The sequence below is a fragment of the Triturus cristatus genome, chromosome 4_1, assembly GCF_964204655.1.
Source record: "Triturus cristatus chromosome 4_1, aTriCri1.1, whole genome shotgun sequence".
Taxonomy (NCBI): domain Eukaryota; kingdom Metazoa; phylum Chordata; class Amphibia; order Caudata; family Salamandridae; genus Triturus; species Triturus cristatus.
In genome coordinates this window covers 1,040,955,322-1,040,977,452 of record NC_140585.1, presented here as the reverse complement: position 1 = coordinate 1,040,977,452, position 22,131 = coordinate 1,040,955,322, and the positions used below count along the sequence as shown (strand labels likewise).

The following is a 22,131-nucleotide window of genomic DNA, read 5'->3' as shown; positions in this document are numbered from 1 at the left end:
GTCCATGTACAGGATCGCCAGGTCCGGTGCAAAGCTGGCCCCCATCGCAACACCTTTAGTCTGCATAAAATACTCATTCTGGAAGAGGAAAAAGTTTTGTGTCATCGCTATAGTGAGCAGCTGAATTATGAACTCGGATGGAACATGTGTGGGTTGTGTTCTTGTGTCCAAATATTTTGACATCACATCTAGAGCATGTTGCTGTGGTATGCTGGTATACAGTGACACAATATCCAGCGTGACAAGAATCTGGGTATCTGGATTGAAAGACATACCATCAATTAAATCTTGACCATTTATAACCAATTGCTGCATGACACACTATCTCCGCCTTTTGGCCTACTATTGCCTTGATTCCCTTTCAAAATCTGAACTACACTCTATCTAGATATTTATTGTTAACTCGTTGAGGGCAGTTTATCTCCGCTTCAGAATGTAAGCTGCGTTTGCAGTCAGGTCATTACCTCTGTGCATATATTTTAAACAGGATACTTTAAAGCTCGCCTCCATTTTATATGTTGCACTATGATTTGGTTTTCATGTTTATGGTTTTCAAGCTGACGTATATTTGACTAAGTGACTTTACCTATTTTTGCATTCACGCACATTGCTGAAATTATTATGCCTCAATGTTGTAAACAAGAAACTTAGAGTGTAAGCTGTTATACAGCAGTTTCAATTGACACATTCAAGTGCCCTTCGCGCGCTATTGAACGTTGTCTGCCGCTCGTGGGATAACACTTTCAGTTTTGCAGAATCTGAGTTTTCAGCTGCCTTGATACAGACACACCCCCTGCCCCTGTTTAATGAGCGCGTCACGTGCCTTTCGCTGACGTACTTGCTTCCGTCAGCTACTTAACGAGCGACTTGACACTTCCCAGGGTTAGCTGTCAGATGTTGTCGACGCTGCCTGGGAGGTATGTCACACCGCGGAGCAAGCGCGCTTTTTCCAAGAGATTGCATCTCACCGCGCTTCTCACTTTCTTTTTGCTCCACCAAGAAATTAAATGCTGCCCCTCTTCACCTCTCCATTTGGTAATCTCCCGTTGCTAGCCACATCCCGGTTGGGTTTAGTTATAATAACCGCCATATTTAACTAGATTCCATGCTTTAGAGCCGTTAGGCGGTTTTATATTTTGATTTTGTAAAACGCTGCGAGACAAATCTCCTATCTTTGGGTTCTTGATGTTAAACCGCCTCATGGGTTCTCGCCCGTCTCATGGGCTTTCGCCTGCCTCATATTAACTGTCTGGGCTTTTAGAGGCTGAGGCTTGTTACTTGTTAAGTCTGTAACACGCTGGGTTTTTCTTAATATAGCGGATTTATATTCTCCAAACCCCGCAGCGCTGTCCATACTTACCCTTGGTGTCCCCTCACGGTGACTCCTTTTTAGATATTCTTAGATACATTTGCCGCCAATTTTTTTGTGTTTTCTCTTCACTTGTGTGGGTCCTTTGATGTTTGTACCTTAATTGGTTTAGGTACATCTCCAAACTAGGTTGTGGGAATTGTAATTCAAAAAAATTTTTTTACCCCCCCCAGCTTTGGTTACGTTTGAACCACTGCCCATTGTGATTCATCATATACCGATAAGAATATTGCCATCAATAGCACCGGTTTTTCAACATTGAATGGTGAGTAATACACCATCTTGCTTTGACCAGTAGGCCCCAATTGAGACCCCATACAGATGTGCAAATCTCCTCTTGTTCCGTCTTTCTGTTTTGTTTTAGGAGCCGTTCGGGCCCACTCCACAAATAGTCCAGCATGAGTTTTCCTTGCTGTTGCTGGTAAATATTGTCTTATTTCTACCTAATGACAATTAATGATCCCATAGACACACCGTATTAATACTACTCATTATCCCTAGGTGTAAGTCCATCTTCCCTACCCCCCGCTGGTCCTGAAGAAGACCCCGCTTCCAAGATTTCCTAATTGCTGGCTCGATTAGGGGTCGAAACGTCGACGACTTTTCCCTTTGTTCAATACACGAGACTGACAGTGATTTTACAACTGCTTTTCTTGCTAATGTTAATGCATTTGTGTTATTGCCATTCAAGTGGCAGGTTAGGTCTTCAAATTCATTTTGGATGTTCTTAAACACACGACCTTCCCCTTCACTTCGTTTGCACTTATCCCGATTTATGATGCACTTTTCACTTCACTTACACCCTTAGTAATTGAAAATGATGATTTTGACATGCATTTGTCTATTTAATAGGTTGACATGTTGACCTTTTTCTATGCTCAATACGATTAAATGAAGTCATTTATGTATCTCAATAAGGTGTTGTCATAACTCAATTTAAGTTTATATTCACATACTTGTGTTTTAATTAAGTAAAATTGTTCCACTGTGACTGTTTTTTCATATACCAATTTATACACCCGAGTCCAGTGGTCTATCGGGTCACCCCATTGAAACATAACCAATCCAAGAGGAGGCAACTTGTCATCTTCATTGAATTTCAAGGAATGTCGATAGATACATTCTTTGAACGATCACATGTGGGCTGAATGAAATGGAGGAAACGCAAACAAATGGGACAGTTTAGCAATAGAGGACATTAGGCTCCATATTTTTCATCCTCATTCTTGACCTTCCAGCTTCCTATTTGTTTGAGACACACATGCCACTCTGTCCAGATCCATTGGGCACCAAATACTGAAGACTAAGTGATACACACTGCCTCCACCTCCTGGCAATGCTACAAAATGTTATCTGTATTCACCCTTGGGCACAAGACCAAATATGTGGGCATTCTCTCACTTTTTACCATGAGGTGTTAAAACATTCATAACGGATGTGCCGCGATTGGGCTTGATATGTTGACTTTATTTGCTATGAATTATCATCTTTTGTCATTCACTCATAATGTATTACAATCACACGTGACATGTTTTCTTTTTCAAGCGTAAATGTTGTCACCTTTCAATTTGCAAATTGAAGCACCTCCTAGTAATGTGACAAAATGTTATCTGTTTTGACCGTTGATGAGGGCTTAGTATGTTTTATTTGACAGTAAATGGTAGGAAATGTGATTAGGGGTCATTCACTTATAATGTATTTATCACCATCCTGCGTGGCATATTTTCCTTTTCAAGCTAGGTCGTGAAATTGATGAACCAAACATACAAACTTATGCCAGACGTGATTTAAATGTTAGTGAGAGTCTGTTGGCACCCAATACTCACTACATATTCTCCTAATTACGTGCGGGATAATTCCTCCTAATGTCAACTTTTTAAAGAAGCGGGTGGTTTTTGTTCTATGAGGAATATAAACCACTTACAAATGTGTTGTCCCATCAAACCAGTCTCCTAGTGAGACACGATTCCTATCCTGACGCATCCCATGGACCGGCTTCAGTTGTATCTAGCTGCTGCACTGAACTGTGCACGCTAGACGTTCACGCCGGGCTGACGCGTTCCGCTGCATTGCCTTAAAAGCTAGTTTTCCCGCGGGCGCTTGAGTCTGCCACAGGTGAATGGCTACTTCGCGGCTCGAATTCAAAGGTATGTTGTTGTGCACACACGTTTCCTTTTTTAAAGGAGCGCTCGAAACCTTTTGCCTAATCTTTGACAACTCAATTTGATTTACAGAAATTGAATTGTCTAAAGAGATGCCTCCTAATTTGACGCATCACATTCATACGAGCATCACTGTATGAATTAACCATCGCCACAAGTTTCAAGACATCGTTCTTGGACTTCTTCTACGTACTAAGGTATGTTTCAATGGAAACCGGCACAATTCACCTTATTACCACCAGTGCGTGTTCTATGCTCTCATTTATTTAATTGTTCAACTCTAGGTGATTGACGACCACAGTGCTTTCACCCGACACGATCAGCTAGAATCCTCTTTTCCAGGTATGATTCTATGTCACTCGTGTTTTCTTGATCGTGGTTAAGCCTGGTGTAGTAAAGACTCAAAAGGCCTCCTTTCCTTTATTAATTAAGAGTCCTTTTTTCCAAGATTCTCCCGCCTACCTCATGAATAGAATGGTGCCATGAATTTCTGTTATCAGAATTCATTATTACATATGGATTGGGTGAGTTTATCGGCACATCTAGCCAGTTCATTTACCAGTACCTTTTGGAACACATTCTCATTTGAATTATTTTCCCCTTTAGGCTGTCTGATCGCTTTTCCTCCTGTCCTGAAGAAGACCTGCCATCACATTACCTTACTTTTGCATTTGTTAGGGTCGAAACGTCAACGGTTACTTTTGTCCAATCATCCTTAGGTCTTGTTGTCCTTGAATTGTTAAGCAATTTTTTTTCCTGGACTAGAGATACTAGAAACATATTGTTTGGACCTGTAAAATTTCTTATTTTTCCATGCAAAATCTCTTCACGTCCATGTATGTACACTCAGTCACCGTCCTTCACTTGGGCACTTTATTCACTGTAAATTTATGTCACTGTCGTTCCGCCTTTTGAGTAATTACACAGCCCTCATTTGTAGTTTTGATTATGTGCATTGTTTTGATGAAAAGAAAAGTAAAAGGTTTTCTGATACCGCCAAAAAATTGTTTTTGTTTATGTGTTCCACGTGCAAAGATTCATTGATATTACAAATGTTTTGAACTGTAAAGGAATCCAAAGACTCTGCTTATTTACGTGGGGGAGTGATCTCACTTCCAGCAGAAGTCTCGCATTTCACTACAAGAGCGAGACACTGTGACAAGTGTGGGCATGGCCAAAGGGGCAGGATGGGGGCCGCAACTTGAGCGCACCCTGCCTATCTGCTGCGTTCACCTGCCAGCATCGGTCTCTTCATGGGCCCCTAGGGGTCACTAGCATGCAGGGGGTGCAGTGTGCCAGAGGCTTGTAATCTAGTGTCTGAAGGGCTGACCACCCACACCTGAGCCGTGAAGTGGACTTGGCTGCGCACGGGCCACGAGGTGGAGGGGGTGCTCCGGGGCTAGCAGGTAAGCAGTGGCCAAAACCCTGTAGTGCCTAATTTGAGCAGGTGGTTTCCGGTACCCGCCACCGGCACTTAATTGTCAACACCGGCTCTTAATTTTTAAGACCAGCACTTTTGACAGTGTGCCACATGGTGGCGCTGTTTGTCCCATTTAGAAATGTGCGAACGACAGTTGGTTTTTTAGGTCTCGCCTACGCAGTGCGCATGCACTGCATAGGTGACCTTTAGCCGTCATGCAGCTCTTTTTCCAAGCACATACTCGTGCTTGTGGCGGCATACGCCTTGCGGGAGTGCGCAGCGGCGCGCCACGAATATGTGCTTTGAAAAACAGCAGACTGCTCTACCCAGCACGTGCGCAAGCACCACTCCCGGGCTTTTCACTTCTTTGTTGTTTAAACGAAAAGAAAAATCGCCAAGAACTCAGTGGAAGCCACCGTGGGACTCTTCTGGATTCACTAGAGAAATAAATGGTTTCAATGGCAAAGTGTTGTAATTTTCACTAAATATGCCATTTGTTGATTATGTCTACTGACTTAGTCTGCATTTTCTAGCCATTGGAACACCCCACGCTTTTTTTCTGATTCTCACATATAGACCAGCGTCCTGAAATACTGTGCGTCACTTGGGTCCAGCAGAAATTATTTGTAACTGGCCTCTGATATTTGTACTCCTCGGGACTTATGATGCACGCGAAAAGGCGCCCTTTTAAGCATGGAAAAAAAGACCACCCGGCGTATAATATGGAGGAAATTTGGTTGTCTGTTTCTGTGGTGATGGACAACTCCAAGTGCTAAGTTGTAACAAAGTGCGGCTGCACCTCCCTGTGAAGCAGAGGGAGACCCCGGACCCACCCTGTTAATATCTATCTCTGGCTGCTCCCCCCCCTCTTTGACGGGGTGCGTGTCACACTTTTGCGGACTGAGGTCTGGTGTCTGCTTCCCGGAGGGCTGCTTCCGCTGTGACAACATAGCTGACTCTGGCTTGTTGCGTGTGGCTGCACCCCGACTACCACACACGTTGGTGTTTCAGTCATGACTCCGGTCGGTGCTGTACAGGTTCCCGCTTTTTTTTTTTTTGAAAATATCTTTATTGAGCATCAGACAACAATATTGAACAGTTACATCTCGTATTCATGCGTCATCTGTGCATTTTTCTGAGAATAATCCACGATCTGGTATCCCACTTACAAAGATCCGCCTCTCCATCGATGATACAACCTTTCCAACATGGTCAATGGTTATAAGCAAATGAGACACCCAACTAGTAACTCGAGTGGTATGTACTACACTTACAGAGAGCAGATCAGTATAATATACAATTCAGCCCTACCCCAACAACCACCCCCCTCCCCACACCCCCAAACTAACTAAGAACATTGGTGCCGCTGCTCGGGTGGGCCACCCCGTACAGGTTCCCGCTCTTTTTGTTCTCCGGGGTGAGGTAGAACGGTGACTCAAGAGTGCACATTCGTTGCCTACCTCACTCGCAATTACCAGCACGAGGCAGTCCCCGGGAGAGGACGTCATTTGGGGATACATAGTGTGGAAATGAAATATCGTGGAGAAGAGTGACATAATTAGGGTTTTTAAGTGGGCCGGGTCCTGCCGATGCTCAGTACCGGTAGTTTCTAAAAAGCAGGTGCTGAGACGGGTCCCTGTCGGGGTCTCCATTTTTGCCCTCACCCTCAGGGTAAAAAAAAAATCCTAACTCTGCAGCAGTACCGCTCTTCATTGCCTTTGATGGAACTTCAAAAAGACACTGGTTATAGTTCTTTCACTGTCTCCTCATCTCCAAATGGAAGCATTTTCAAAATTATAAACAACAAAGCCATAGTTGTTGCTTATTTATCTTATGCAAATAACAGTCATTGGCAAAGCCAATAGTCCTGACTTGTTGTAGGTGTAATGTTACTTTTATTATATATATGGATGCAATTATAGAAGCAGCGAAATACCAGACGGGCGGCAGACAATGTGCTAAGCACAAACTTTTAGCTTATGTGTTTTTAAGCCACGCCCTTAATTACATCGGCCTCGCCCCTTGGAGAGACCCCCCAGTGTTTTCATCCCACTTAAAACCCTGGGCATAATAAGTGGTGACCTATGGTACTCGCTATGCTGTTGTGTTACTAAGTGTGAAAGGCTGTAAACCAAGCAATCTCATTTAGGGGCATAGCGTTCATTGGTGAAGCAGGTGCAGTAGCACCGGGTCCCACAGCCCTGAGAGGCCTACCGAGCTCTGACAGTGCTGCGTCTTACTACCCCCAACAGCACTCAAGGGGCCATTTTCTTTTCTGACATCACGACCCATGGTCTCCTTGCTACGCTGCTGATCACACTGATATTTCATGTTTAAGTGCAGAGGGCGTAGAAGCAGCTGGACATGAAGACAAGAAACTACGCGAACAGCTATCTCTAAAGCACAGATGGCAGCAGGACTGAAGCACCTGCAGCGATGCTGTGCACGGCACGGCATGGCTGGCTCTCTCCCCAGCCAGCCTGCGTTTACACATTCAATGTTCTGGCTATTGCGGAATGAGCACGATTTACCAAGGTTGAGGTTCACTAACAAGCAACGCAGTTAAGCGTGGGCAGCAACACTGCAGCCTTCATTGGTGCTAGTAAGAGTAGGAGCAGTATAAGTAACAAGGGAACCCGATAAAGGTAGCTAAGGACCACGGGTGAATTCGTATTTTTATTAACAATAGTCCCTAGCGTAATCTTGGTTGGGAAAACTAATTCGACATAGACTTCAATCAGACCTATGAGAGTTCCTCCTGTGTCCAGCCGGACAGAGGAGCATTTAATCTTGAGTTACACAAAATTATAAGTTAGAATAGTGAAGACTGATGAAACAAGGGCACAGTCCTGTACCGAGTTTTCAACAGAGAGGGAAAGGGAAAATCAAGAAATGAGAAGAAAGTACAAAGTAATAACAGGCAAAAAGGCTTTGGAGCGATCATGGGGGCTTACAATACAGTAATCAACTTAAGTAAGCTCTAGCCAACAGTGTCCACAATACATTTACACAATGGATACAATGTGGAACTGTTATAGCAAGTCGACGTGACGTTTCGATCCCTAGCTCCTAATATACTGGGATCATCATCAGGACTAAAGGATTTTCAAAGGGTTGCCTGGTATGATTGTAAAGCCTGTGGACATTAATGAGGGAAGGAAGGGGAGAGCAAAAAATACATAAAATCAGCATTTCGTATGACAGCATTCAAAAAGTCAACAATAAAACGGCAAATGTGTGCTCAGGAATAGTGCCGCATGCGACAAATGGTGATGGGAGAAACAAGTGATAATTCGACAATTTGGTCGTGTGCGTGGCAGTGATGGAGTAGCCGCACGATGGTTTGTGATGGGCGGTCATACAGTGGAGGCTGTACCGCAATTATCAGTTGCTTGGAGAAGTGCCTGGTGTTGGGCGAGACATGAGAGTGATTCTTCACTAAATCCCACAAATATCTTTGCAACGATGGAGGAAGGTTCATGCGACGATGCGACAATTGGCGTGCGAAGCTGAGGTCGTGGGGTGATGGAGGAGTGCGCGGCAGACTGATAGTGATGAATTGGTAGAACCGTGCAAGTTACATGGCAAGGTGCCTGGAGGTGAGCGAGGAGTGGGAGTGATAATTACCTAAATTAGGTGATTGAGTTTAAATTGATGTGTCAAGGTTGGACACCGAAGGACGGTTGGGAGTTCCTGGGAATTTGTAAGGGTGGGTTCCGCTCTGGGTAAGAACGGGGACGTCCGCCTAGGTAGCGAGATTTGCCAGCCACGGTCTTGGATCTGAAAGTAAAACTCGTATTAGGAGGTGCCTGGGTGGGGGGCCGGTCAGGGGACAGTCAAGTGAAAGGAGGACATGCTTATCAGAACGGTGGTTTAAAGGGGACACACTTTTGTGGAGCAGTGGATAAGAGAGCGCGGGTCTGATGGAGTGTCCGGGCGGCAGTTACAAGGGCTGTCCGTGGTTCATGATAGAGCTAAAATGGGGGGGGAAAAAACTCGTTAGTAGAATACGGGAATAGCCAGCGGCGATTAATGCACTGACCGTGAAGCTCGTATCAGGAGGTGCTTAAATGGGGGGCCGGTCAAGGGACAGTCAATTGAGAGGAGGGCATGCTTACCGGATCGGTCGGTTGGGGGGACACGCGTACTTCGATAAATGGATAAAGGAGCGCGTCTGGTGAAGTGTCCGGGCGGCAGCTACAATGGCTGTCCGTGTTCCGTAATTGAGCTAAATGGAGGGGAAGGCTCATTAGTAAAATGAAAGTATGGCAGAAGGTCTAAGGAGCTGTACGGGGTTGGCGCTTACCTCGTTAGAGTCACAATGCCGCGATGGGAAGTCAGAGTCAACCAGCGATGGGGACTGGACTGGAGAATGCAGTGATGGTTTAAGACAGCAAGGAATGGTGAAAATAAAAATAAAAATAAAAATAGGACTGTGTCGGTGGGGTGCCAAGAACGGCGTGAGTTCGGGGGCCATTTTGGAGTGGGGAAAGGAGTGGTCATGTGACTAAAGTGCAGGATAAAGTTTGAGAAATAAACATTGACGGTAATTTCAAGTAAGACAGGTTGTGAAAACATGGTAAATTGCAATATAAGTTACAACAGCAGAAAAATTGCATGTAAATAATGAGGGAGAACAGTTCAGTTTCGGCCATTCAAGGATGTTCAAAAAAGGGGAAACAGAAAAAGTCTCTGTTTTTGAATAAAGTTTTAAAGGAGCGTTGTCCAATCCTCGGTCCTATTCAGGCCTTTTCGAATTGAGTCATAGGTGATGATTGCTTTTAGTTCCTCTTGGTTTAGGATCTGGGCCATGTTGCCCCCACGTTGTGGTAGTTTCAGCACTTTCAACACTGTCCAGCGGATATCATCCTCATTGTGATTGGCCTCTCCGAAGTGATCGACGAGGGGCGCATTTGGAGTCTTGCACCGGATTCGGCTTCTGTGTTGGCAAATTCTCGTTTTTACTCTTTGTGTGGTTTGGCCAATATAGATCTTTTGGCATGGGCACATGATGAGGTAAATTACAGTCGCAGTGTTACAGTTAGAAAAGGAATTGCTGAGTGCAGTGATGTTATTGAACGTGAAACTTTTACCTTCCATTGAAAAAACACAAACATTGCAACTTCTGCATTTAAAATGTCCTAGAATGGGGGGGGGGGGGGGGGAAGGCCCCAAGTTCCCTCAAGAGTGGAAGTATTGATAGCAGAGGGTAGAGCAGCACGGATCAGGTGATCCTTCAGATTTTTGTTCTTTTTGAAGGTAAAAAGTGGTTTGTCTAATGTGAGGGTTCCTACGTTCAAAATTGGCCAATGGTGGAGTATCATTTTCCTCAATTTATTTGAAACTGGCGAAAAAGTAGTGACACAGGCTATTCTTTGTGTTTCTTTTTTGGGTTTGGGGGTCAGCAGGATTTCCCTTGGACAATACCATGCACGTTTGGAGGCATTCTTTAAAAATTCTCTTAGGGTAGCCTCTCGCTTTCAATTTTAAGGAGAGATAATTTAATTCTCTGAAATAGTCAGTTTTGCAAGAGCAGTTTCTCCTTATTCTAAGGAACTGAGAGTAGGGCAATGAGTCCCTAAGGGCCCTAGGGTGGTTACTGGTGTAGTTCAGTAGAGTGTTCCGCTCGGGTGGTTTGCGGTACAAACGTGTGAGTAATTCGCCTTCAGAGTGGAAAATTGAAAGGTCTAAGAAGGCAATGGAATCTTTATCAGTCGTAATGGTGAATGACAGGCCTGAACAGTTGTTATTCATCCAATGTACAAAAGAGATTAAGGACTCTGTGTTCTCTTGCCAGATTATGAAGATGTCGTCTATATATCTGCGCCAGAAGCAAATGCAAGAGAAGAAAGGGTTTGAGTCAGTGAGAATGACATTAGATTCTAGTTGGTCCATAAACAGTACTGCCAGATTAGGGGCGAAAATTGCACCCATTGAGGTACCTTTGATTTGTTGGTAGTAGATGTTGTCAAAAGAAAGAAATTACGTGTGAGGCAGATTTCAAGGAGTTGTAAAATGAAAGTAGTAGGGACGGCATGAGGGCGTGGTCTTAAGTCAAGGGTCTTTTTTATTGCCAACAGGGCGGTTATCTGTGGTATGTTGGTATATAGTGATTCAACGTCCATAGTACATAATGTTTCAGATTCAGGGTTATATGGATGGTGTTCGATGAGATTGATCATTGTCATTGAGTCCCTGACATAGCATTGTGTATTAGGAACAAATTCTTTGATGAAGAAGTCTACATATACGCCTAATGGTTCTAGGATTGAGCCGCAGGCTGAAACAATGGGACGGCCTGAGGGGTTAGTTGTGTTTTTATGGATTTTGGGGAGTGTGTATATGACTGGGGTGCGTGGAGTTTTCACATTTAGAAAGGTGAATTCTTTTTTGGAAAGAAAACCACCGATGGCCTCCATGCAGGTTATCTTATGAATTAGTTCCTGGATCTCTTTAGTGGGATTTTTAGTAAGTGTAGGAGCAGCAGTTGTGCACGGTTCCTTCACAGGGACAGAAGAGAATTAAACATGCGCTCGCACGCACACAACCATGTGCATGATTTGCATTATTGAACCTTCTTCACGTGTGTGGACTCTAACAACACAGACAGGACAGCGCATCCTTACACGCATGCACCTTCACAGAAACTGACACACACAGTGTATGTGTATGCGCCACTGTTGTATAACCATCTCTAAAACAGACAGACCACTCACCGCGCTGGCAGCGGTACTGCAATCTGTCCTCTCAGGTTGTGTGCAAGAGATTGTGCTTCTGTTGGTGTTTGTAGAATGTGACCGTATGCAAGGGTGTCCGTTTGGTATTGGTATGTTGAAACGTGTAATGGTGTGTGATAAGGTGACAGTGTCTTTGTTTCGTCACATGATATTTTCCGGATAGAGAGCCCGAGACTGACACGTTGATGTGTGTGGTGTGTATTAATGTTTTGATTGTTACTTGCATGTACTTTTATGGAAGGTACATGCACAGAATGTCTTAGCCACAGAATCCAGGGTCTTGCGCGCATCCCCAAGCTCCACCTCATAAGCCGACTTGATGCCCGTCACCTCACGGTTCACTGTCTCTTTGCATTCAGTGATGCGCAGTCGCAGTCCAGCGTTTATCATCCAATTTCTGCTCTTTCATGCCCTCTTTGGCCGAGTCACTGACAGTGCATAGGCACACTCGTCCACATTTTAAATACGTTTTCACTTCAAAATGTCTGTAATAGACTCTCACACATCACCCACATTAAAAATAAATTAAAGGAAAACAGTATTTAAAACAAGCTAAGAAGTATCAGGGCAAGACTCCCTGCAGAACAGAGCTACTATGTGAGGGCCCCTGAAAGGCTGGGGCCCTGGGCTACAGCCAGGTGCGCGACACCCATTGGACTCAATCGGCTTCAGCTCCCCCCCGTCGTGTGTGGCACCCCGGGATGAGACAGCTTCCTGGGCACACACACAGCCGCACCCGAGCACTTCACAGGTCTTTAAAAGACCATTTGCATGTTAATGAGGCCTCGCTGTTGTTTCACCCCTTCTAAGAGCCCCTGCAGCGCCACTCTACCTATTGCTTAAAGATCTAGCCACCCCCCCCCCGAAATCAGCTCCACTCTGCCTATTGCTTAAAGATTCAGCCCCCCCCCCCCAGAGTTTTTTTCTTAGCCCCCCCCCCCCGAAATTTGGCTCTAGTTGCACCTCTGGCTACAGCCCACTTTACCCATGCCCTAAAACGTCTCTGCTTATTGCTTTACAAATTACCACTGACAAAGTGGTGGTGCTGCCTAGAGCACTTCCTGCGCTGTCCCCGACCGAACACTGCACGCGGTCCTCGCAGCTGCCTGCTGGGGGTGGCTGGGCCTGGTGTGGCGGGCCTCACAGCCCAGACTAACCTGCTGAACTATGGTGAATGCAGAGCCAGTAGGGAGAGAGAGAGCCTGGAGCAGTGCTCAGGAATGTGACAGCGGGGAGGAAATATAAGGACATTGGCTGCGCTGAGCGTTTTGCTGGGGGAAGTGTCAGTGGAGGCCGCCTGGTGCCACAGTGACAGCGAGGGCAGAGCCCACTGGTGCGTGGGCTGCATCCCAGGCCCGTACTCTCCACTAATGGATACATATGCCCTCCTTAACCCTCCCTAACAGGCCAAATCAAAGGACACTGCGGCGCCCCTCACTGGCTGCTGGCACTGCCAGCATCCACGCGGTTTACTATTTGCAACATTTGGCAAGGGGCAACCCACACGTAGATACAAGGAACTACTACAGGTTTTTTACCTGCACTGTCACACTGCCCTCAAGTGACACCTGCCATTGGCCTGGTGCCGGCCTCACAGGCTGCCTGCACCCAGTGATTGGAAATTTAGTTCCACAACGATGGAGAAACCCAAAGCATCCAAACCCCCGTCTGCACCGCACCCTCCTAACAACCCTGAAAAGGTTCAAGCCCAACTGCACTGCCTGGGCGCGCGAGGCTCTCTCACGAAAGACTAAGGGGAAAAAGGGATAAACTGGGCATGAGTCAGGCAGCAGTCAGCTCCACAAGAAGGTCCCTCGAGGCCAAAATGAACGTGGTTGCTATTCACTTAAGCCTCGTCACGAGGTCCAGAGAAACACTAGAGAGACAGGCTCTTGGTGCAATTGTTGCAACAACGGATATCGGATCTCCAGCACTGTGTGTAGGATTGCACTGGCTGGCTGAAAGGCGGACACAGGAGGAGGGGGGCGAACTATACTAGAAAAATGTGTGTGTTGGGTTGGCATTCCTAATGGGACTGAAAAACGTGACACAGTGAGCTTTCTGGGAGATTGGATCTTCACCACAGTGACACCTCCATAGTTGGTCCCAATTATTTTCCATTGGGCGGGCTCTTGGCACACCTCCTAGACGCATCGTGGGCAGGCAGCTGCATTTCAAAGACCGCACCTGTACCCTACGACCCTACAAGTATCCAGGAAGGCGGACATTGCACGGACGGTTACATTAGAGTCCTTATTCTTCCTGGTTGCACCCTGGCGGTGCAGCACCACAGAGCTCCCTTCACGAGAGTGAAAGCAGATTTAGCGACACCATTCCAAATACGCTCTCCTTCTCCCATCCATACTCGGAATAATGACTGAAAACAAGTCCTCCTTCCCTGAACCGGCGGTCGCCGGGACTGAACAGCACCTCGTTCCCGGTGGATAACCCGCAGAGATGGGAGGGGGGTGTCGAGGGGTTTGGCTCAGACACGTCTTCTCCTCTGAGCAGCAGGAAGCGAGTGCGCATCGAATCCAAGCAAGTAGTTCTTCAGGAGCAATGGCTGTGGAGGAAATACGCACGGAGTCCACGTGCCTTGATTGGAAACCTCTAGCAGCGATGACGGAAACGGTACTTTGACTTCCTGCGGCAATGACGTCAGCAAGCAACTTAAAGTGAACTCACAAAACGGAAGAAGCTCTGATTTGAAGCACAATGCAGCCGGTCGCTGGGCTGTGGGAGTGTGGCTTCTCAACTGGGCCACAGTACTGACTTTAGACCAAAAATAAAGGCACTGAGTGAACTGCACTGACTACAGGGACAATGACCCCAAGAAAACAGATGGATACTCCAGTGCTGCATCAGCATCACGGGGCATAGCATCAGCTGGCCTAGTACAGTGGCGGCAGGAACGCCCCCATCTCTTTTGGCGCTATAAGGCTCCCCGTTTGATCACGTGTTGTTGATCTTCACGTGCAGGCACTCAGCAGTAACTCAAGTCCTTCATCACACTCAGCGATACATACATCCCTCTCCACTTACTCCTTTCCTCTTCTCGTCTAGCCGGTGGTCATTGGGCATATATATGTTTGGGCAACTGACAGCCCCGGGTCCAGCCCTGGGGCGGGTTTTACAGTTTGGCATGTGATCAGTTCTGGGTTTTTCTGCTCATGGGTCATCACAGCTCCACACAGGTTCATGACAATGGGGCATTCACAGACAGCGTTTTCTCCGGTAGACGCCATTCGGCAGGCAAAGGTGGATGGTAGGCTGGTAAAGCATTATGAGCAAGCGGGTCAAATAGCAGGGGTTTTCCTTCGGAAAACCGCTTCTCCTGGCTTCACACAACATGTACACTTGTGTTCATGGGGGACACTTGAGGGCTAGAATAAATGACAAAGTCAGCCTATGCATATGTACTTGAAGAGGCCCAACGTGCACATTGCACTTCTGCAAGAGGCACACCTACCAAGGTCAGAGGCTCCACGGTCAGTGGAAGGGCCCAATGTTTTACACTACTTACACCACAGGGGTCCTCATATCGGTGTGCCTGGCATCCCTTTCTTATTAGGGACACAACGAATCAACACAGAAGGAAGGTTTGTGTATGTGTCAGACCTGTTGGATGGTAGCAAAGTCCATACCCTGGGTCTTTACTCTCCTAACTAAGGCCAAGTCACACATTTGTCCACAATCTCCACATTGGTCGCCAAGGCTCTTCATGAGCCCTTCTTAAATGAGGGGTGGTGGGAGGGACATTAATTGCACACTGGACACTGTATTAGATAGACCCTATCCCCGGATCACCAACAGAGAAAGTTACAGATCAGCTACCCAGATGGGCAAATGACTGCAGCTGGACCTATGTTTTAGGGCATCCCACCCAGGGAACACTCACAGTACTTTCTCCTTCATGACCTGCACATGTGCATCCATAGGTTCAAAGCTTCACCTCATTTCATGAGAAACCTACAGTTGATGGAATACCTCATTGTTTGATCACAACCCATTGTAACCTCTCTGCAGGGAGATCCTATGTGGGCCAGGATCCCTTGGTGACGCTTGCAAGTGCCTGCAGTAGAGGACGCTGTACAGAGGGGCGCAATCGTGGATGAAATTCAATACTATTTTGACACAAATGGAGGGAGAGATTCCCCAGACCTTTTGATCAAATGAGAAGCCTATAAAGGTGTAAATATAAGAGGTATCTGCATCAAAACTCATACTGATGTGTGTGCGCAGTACCTTGGACAGTCAAATCATACTCTGTAAGGCAGGACGTGGTACACAAGAGACAAAATCACACACACTGATCTTAGTAAGAGGCTAACAAAGCAGGATTACAGAGAGTAGATCGCTCAAAGACACATGGAGAGGGGTAAATCCAGCTATTTATCATCACAGCTGGTTCAAGCTGTTGGGCACACTGGCCTTTACAACCATTCGTCACCCGGATGTACATCATTTGCACAGACAAGCATATATACTACCAGCAGTAGTACCCAAACCACACATTATTGACACTGGCCGCATAGATGACATCTACTAGGCTGCAAAAGCTTTCACGTGATCAGGCAGTTGAGCTAGAAGTGCTGATCAGAGCCACAGATCGCTGCCGCCATGAAGCACTTCACTACATCAAGACCTCCAGCAGCAACTGTTGTTACCTTGAATTCTCTCAAACATATCAAGCTGTCTTGTCAAAGTGCTGCAAGGTGGGTGGGGATGAAAGTGAGATACTGTCAATTTGGTGACTCTACTCGGCCAATCTGAAATCATCTCACATGGGATATGGAGAGGGATAAGGCCAGCCACTGAAGGCATCCTGGCAAATTGGCATTGGCTTTACCAGGCACAGTGTAATGAGTAGTTAATTCAGGGATGTGGAATTCCTATAGTCCGACGCCCAGGACATATTGTTCGAGGTCAAGGGCAACACGTTTTCATGTGTATTTTGTCCTTTGGACAAGTAGGCCTAACCCCCTGCAGCACAAATCCTTTGGCTGCCAGCTTGCAGTACCACATTATGGATCAGGGAAGGGCACTGTCTGCAATCAAGGTAATATTTTTGCCCATATGTTAATGCTGTTCAAACTTGTATTTATGGTTCATTAATTGAAAGCCTTTATTATTAGGGTGAGCGCTCTAAGTAAATGTTGTAAGCTCCAACTGCACTACCGACAGTGGTTCCAGTATAAAAATGTGTACACACGTTTTCAAAGTTTAGTAATATGAGGCTATCTATAATGCTCCCAGAATGCTCTCTAATTTGATGCAAATATTTGCAGACGCTTGAAAGCAGGATTGATGATTCTTTGCTTTCAAAATTAATGTGCATAAAAAAAAATTGAAGCAGGATACAAAAACATTTTGCTAAACTACTGTGAAGTTTCAGGTACCATTTCTTTGCAGTATCATTTAGTAACATGTTTTGAGGCATGCTAGTACTTGCCAAAAATATTCATAATGGAAAATCAATGTAACTAGTTTCAATAAGGTTATGGGAAACAAAAATAAACAAGCATTGGCAAAGCCAGTAGGTCTGAAATTGGTGGTCAGCTTTTTAATTTTGCCAATGTCGGACTTGTTTTTGCATGGTTTTTGTGAAACCTTATTGGTGTGGGAGCTGCCGGGCCCTCACCATTATAACAAATGTTGGGAAAATCAAAAATTGTTCTTGGGCCTCAAAACGCACACACTGCCTCAGTAGTTACTGGCACTGAAAAAAACTACTTTGTGTGCCGATATGCTCCTTGTGAAATAGCAGAATACTGTCACTCACAGTGAAGCCAGCCGATACAGAGAGAGACAGAATTTTAATTAACACAAAAGGTCACGGTCAATGCCAGACCAAATTAGGGACCAAATTATTACAGAAAGTCTCAAAAGTGCACCCATGGTTTATGTCCTTGCATTAAGTGCAGTTATACGGCTTTCGTGACTTCCCAAGAATTTACAGAAGTAGGACAAGAAATAGTACTCCTAGAGAAAAACTGTGAACTGCATTTTAGCATGGGCAAATGTAGATTTGCCCTTGCAAAAATCTGTGTGTTTGCAAGTTCACTTTCCCTCCAGCCACTTTTTTCCCCAACTTTGGAAGAAGGTCTACGTCTGCCATTGTCAGGAATAAAGTTTCAACATTTCTGAGTATGGGAAAAGATTAGAGAAGAGTTGTTGAAAACCCTTAAAACATGCAAGTTAGTAGGTTTGCACCGACTCAAAAGGGCATTCTAACCCTGGAACTACTGCTTACCAACCCCTTCAGCCCCATTTTATAGATCTGCAGAAACGTATCATCATAAGGGGATTGCATGGATTCAAACACTACTATGGTATGAGCCCTGGCATAATCAGAGAGGCTATATCAGAGCTATTATATATTGAGATTGCTGCCATAATTTGTCGCTGCGCTATATGGCACCAAAGGGGCAAGTGGATTTTCTTACAGGACAAGTAGATTTATGAAGCAACCTGCCCCATGGACAAGTAGATATTTTATTAAATTACACACCCCTGCAGTTAATTAAGGGGGATATTTGCACCCAATATTATGACTGATGTTTTCATGGTTAATATATAGCATGAAAGACCACATCAGTGCAACAACTAGAGAAGCCAATCATCAACTCAATACTTTAAGGAAAATCAAACTGTTTCTGCCTCCCAATGAAATGCAGTCAGCAGTCCAGTCCATCGTTATCTCCAGCTTGGATTATGGACTTGTGACGCTGACTGGGCTTCCCAAAGCTAGTCTGGCCCTTTTAGGAGCTACCCTGAACTCTGCTGCCAGACTCATGACAGGTTCTAGAAAACCTGATCACATCCAGCTGGACCCAATTCAACTCAAATGTCTCCCTCGCGAAGCAAAGATTTGTTTCAAGATAGCCTGCCTAACACACAAAGCGCTACACTACAACACTCCAGTCTACCTGGCACAAAAACTTGAACTATCTGGTTTGAACCGAGCCCTAAGAAGTTCGAATAATCTACTGCTGAAGCCTCAAATTCAACAAAAAGAGAACTTACAACCGATCCTTCTCTGGTCTTGCTCCAAGAATACGGAACTCTCTTCCTCCCAAAATCAGAAATAACCCCTCGATCGCCACATTCAAAAAATAAGTTGAAGGGTTGTTCCTGAATAGTTACTTGCAATAATAGTGCTGAAATCACCCAATCTGTACTTCCTGTTTACTGCACTGTTTTGTAATGTCCTACAATGCATTTTATACTGCTGTGTACCTCCCATGACCTGGGCTATTCTTCATTGTTCTCCTGTTTAAATTGATTCATTTTATGTACAGTGCTCTGATACCCTAATGGGTCATGTTCCCGCTGTATAAAACCTTTCAAATAAAAAATAGCAAGCCTTGAAAGGCACAGGATGTTCCCAATGGGGAATTAAGCAAGGAAGCACAGTTAAAGGTGCCAGTGTATTACAATGTGTTATCCTCTTGACTTGGCAGGATTACTGGGCGAACTTAAAGCATTGTGGAACATGCAGGGGCATCTTTCAAATGGCACCCGTGCCCCAGATGTTTTTTTTTCCAAGTCCACCCACCAGACCTGCTGTATGTACCAGCAGACGATACAAGTAGACAGTTACTAGTAGCCCAAAATCGGCATTCTCAGAGACGAAGTCATCCTCACAGCAGCGTGTGGCATGTAGCACCCCGAGGTCTTTTAATTTGCAGTCTTGAAGCAGGCAGCACGTGCTCCACGGGCTACAGGCACTGTCATGGTTCTCACACCATGCATCTCCCATATGACGTTTAAAAGTTAGCCTTTTCACCACTTCTACCCTGAGTGGCCGCTGTAAGTTCACACATTTCTATCCTTCAAAAAACCCTGAATGTAGAAACTCACACGTAAGGAAGTATGGTGCAATTTCGAAATGTACACGAAACCCGAGTAAAGCATGAATGTAATCCTCAAACCACTAAAGACTGTAGGCGGGGCCCCCCATAGACGCAGGACTGGCCTTTAAAGGTTCAAGCAGAACCGTTCAGATCTCGATAAATGACACCCCACGCGCACGGAATGGATGCGGAAAGCAAATTTAACCAGGAAATCCTAAAGGGCGCCGGGTTCCTGCGTTTTACAATGTAAACTGTGTTCACTGGAGCGTGGCCACTCTAAACACTGAGAGCCCTTTGTATCATATCAGGAAGAAAGCAGCATGTCGTATGTGTCCTGGATTTGTAGCCAACAGCAAACTGCATGCTGGGCCTCGTTCCATTTTTCCTCATCATTCTCACATACCCAAGACAGTATTTATGAGGAAAATAAAACATCACTTGTGATGGGTCGCACCTTCTGCAGGCTTAGTTGTACACCCAATACCACTTTGCGGCCTGGTAAAGGTAGTTTCACATTTCCTCGTTAAAGTGGTCTTAAATTCGTGCAAGTCAAGTGAGCAGTATCACGCGCGACATACTTTCAGACAGTCCTGGTTTTTAAAGCCAACGTTACTTAACAAGTTGTCCATATTTATTGCGTAAAAAGCGAAACTACAAGTTGCGAAAAGGCATATTGCCTGAGGGCGTCATACACGGTGGACTTCAGCAACTATTAGGGGGATATTAAAAACTACAAGTCCCAGAATGCATGAGCGGCTGACTTAAAATACAGTCCCTGCTAAATATTACACACATGGAATTTAGTCTAATGGGCAGTTATTTTACATGTAAGCTCTATCCAATTGTCACGTATACACTGACAATCTCCTACTCTCTGCTACAACTAAGACTACCGCCTTTCATAATTTCGTGATAGTTTCCGTTTACCTGAGGGCTGCTGGCGGCCGTCGGTCCCCGGGCTCAGGAGCAGGGGCAGCACGTCTCTCTGGAAATCAAAGGTAGTGAACAGCTCCAACAGCGCCATGGCGGACCAGCAGGCGCAATGCTCAGCCTCAGCGCGGCTCCCTACTACTTCTTCCAGGGGCCTCAGCCGCAGGGAAGTCACACGTCCAGGAACTCAGCAAACCATTCGCTGCGAGTGGATACTTTCGTTTTGCTTCGGTGTTATTGCGGAGCAACAACAGTGGCAGAGAGACGCCCCCGCCGCCCATTGGCGCAGCTCGGTATCTGTCAAGCAAAGGACCCAACTAGAGGAAGAGACGGACACCTGAGGCGCCTGGAGAGGTAGTTAAGTTGTGAGCTGCCGCGCCTAGTGAAGAAAACTTGTCAGGTTTTTAGCCAAAATGGTTATTTTAAATCTTTTTTACTTCCCTCCTCGTTGAAGTTACCAGATGACTTAATGTCACCAACAACACAGGGGACGGGGACCGGTCCCACCTGACCATTATTTTACTGTACCGGTCTGAGGGTGTTCTTCCCAAGACAGGTACAAAGAGAAAGGAAAATCATCACAATCTGATATTTTTTTTAGGTTGAAAAAATACATTTAAAGCCATAAATACAGGCTGGAACTACATTACATGTACCTTACAGTAACCTAAACTATTAATAAACCATGCTTTATTTGTAAAGGAATATTTATGTTTTATATTCATGTGGCTACTACCCAAAGGTGCTACAGTACTTTGCAATAAACACAGATCATTACATAAGGTCCAGATTTACGAAGTAACAGTTTAGAACAAGCGTAGATCTTTACACAAAGTCCAACATTACAATATAGCAAATCATTACAAAAGGCACAGAATTAAAATTCTTTGAGAAGTGGGTAGTATGAGTTGCAGCAGTGAATAGCTTGTCCACTGGTTCCATGTTCCGGGTAGTGTATAATGAAATGGAGGGGGTGCAGTAAATTGCAAGGTCTATGCCATAGAAGTGAGAGACCATGTTCCCACTGGAGAGGCCAGCTAAGGTGTCTTTAGCTAAATTGTCTTTGAAGGAGAAGGGCTTTCAGTTCCATTTTGACGATCGCCGACGCCAGGGAGGCGTTGGTGCATAGGTTCAGAGGTAATGAGTTTCATATTCTGGTCACGTGTCCTGAGAAGGATTGTGCCATGATTCGTTCCTTTTTAGAGGTCGGGGTTTTAGCAACAGTACTTCAGCATTTCGCAATGGTCTAGGTCCTCCAGATACCTTAAGTGTGTCCACCAGGTAACAGGTAGTGGATGTACTTTAGGTCCTTATGGGTGATTTAAGCAATCTTGTATATAGCTCTGGCTTCAGAGGGAAGCCAGCGGCGAGTGACCAGCATAGGTGAGATGTAGTCATTCCCTTTGGCCCGTAGACAAACATGCTGCCGTTATGTAAAGTTGATTTCGATGGGGGTGAGATGGGTCTTGGAGAGACCAGTCAAGAGAAAGTTACAATAGTCAATTCTGGAGAGCACCAGTATTTGAGCAAAATATTTCAGAAATTGCTCTGGAACGTAGTGGCAGATTCCCCGGAGAAGATGCAATTGATATCACACATTTCTGGCCATGGTGCTGATTTGAGAATGTAAGTTGAGCCTTTTGTTTAGGGTGACTCC

At 45.4% G+C, this 22,131-nt stretch overlaps 1 protein-coding gene across 2 annotated transcripts in view; it reads right to left on the bottom strand.

The window, feature by feature from the left end:
* The window catches only part of GSAP (gamma-secretase activating protein), a 762,740-nt gene extending 742,014 nt beyond the window's left edge, over positions 1 to 20,726 (bottom strand). The window contains exon 1 of one of the 2 annotated variants that reach the window (XM_085654015.1): positions 20,472 to 20,726. In XM_085654015.1, the coding sequence (XP_085510141.1) occupies positions 20,472 to 20,568 (97 nt within the window). In that variant the 5' untranslated portion in view covers positions 20,569 to 20,726. The remainder of the gene's footprint in view (positions 1 to 20,471) is intronic. The other variant, XM_085654016.1, reaches the window with a different exon arrangement.
* Between the last annotated feature and the right edge of the window lie 1,405 nt (positions 20,727 to 22,131).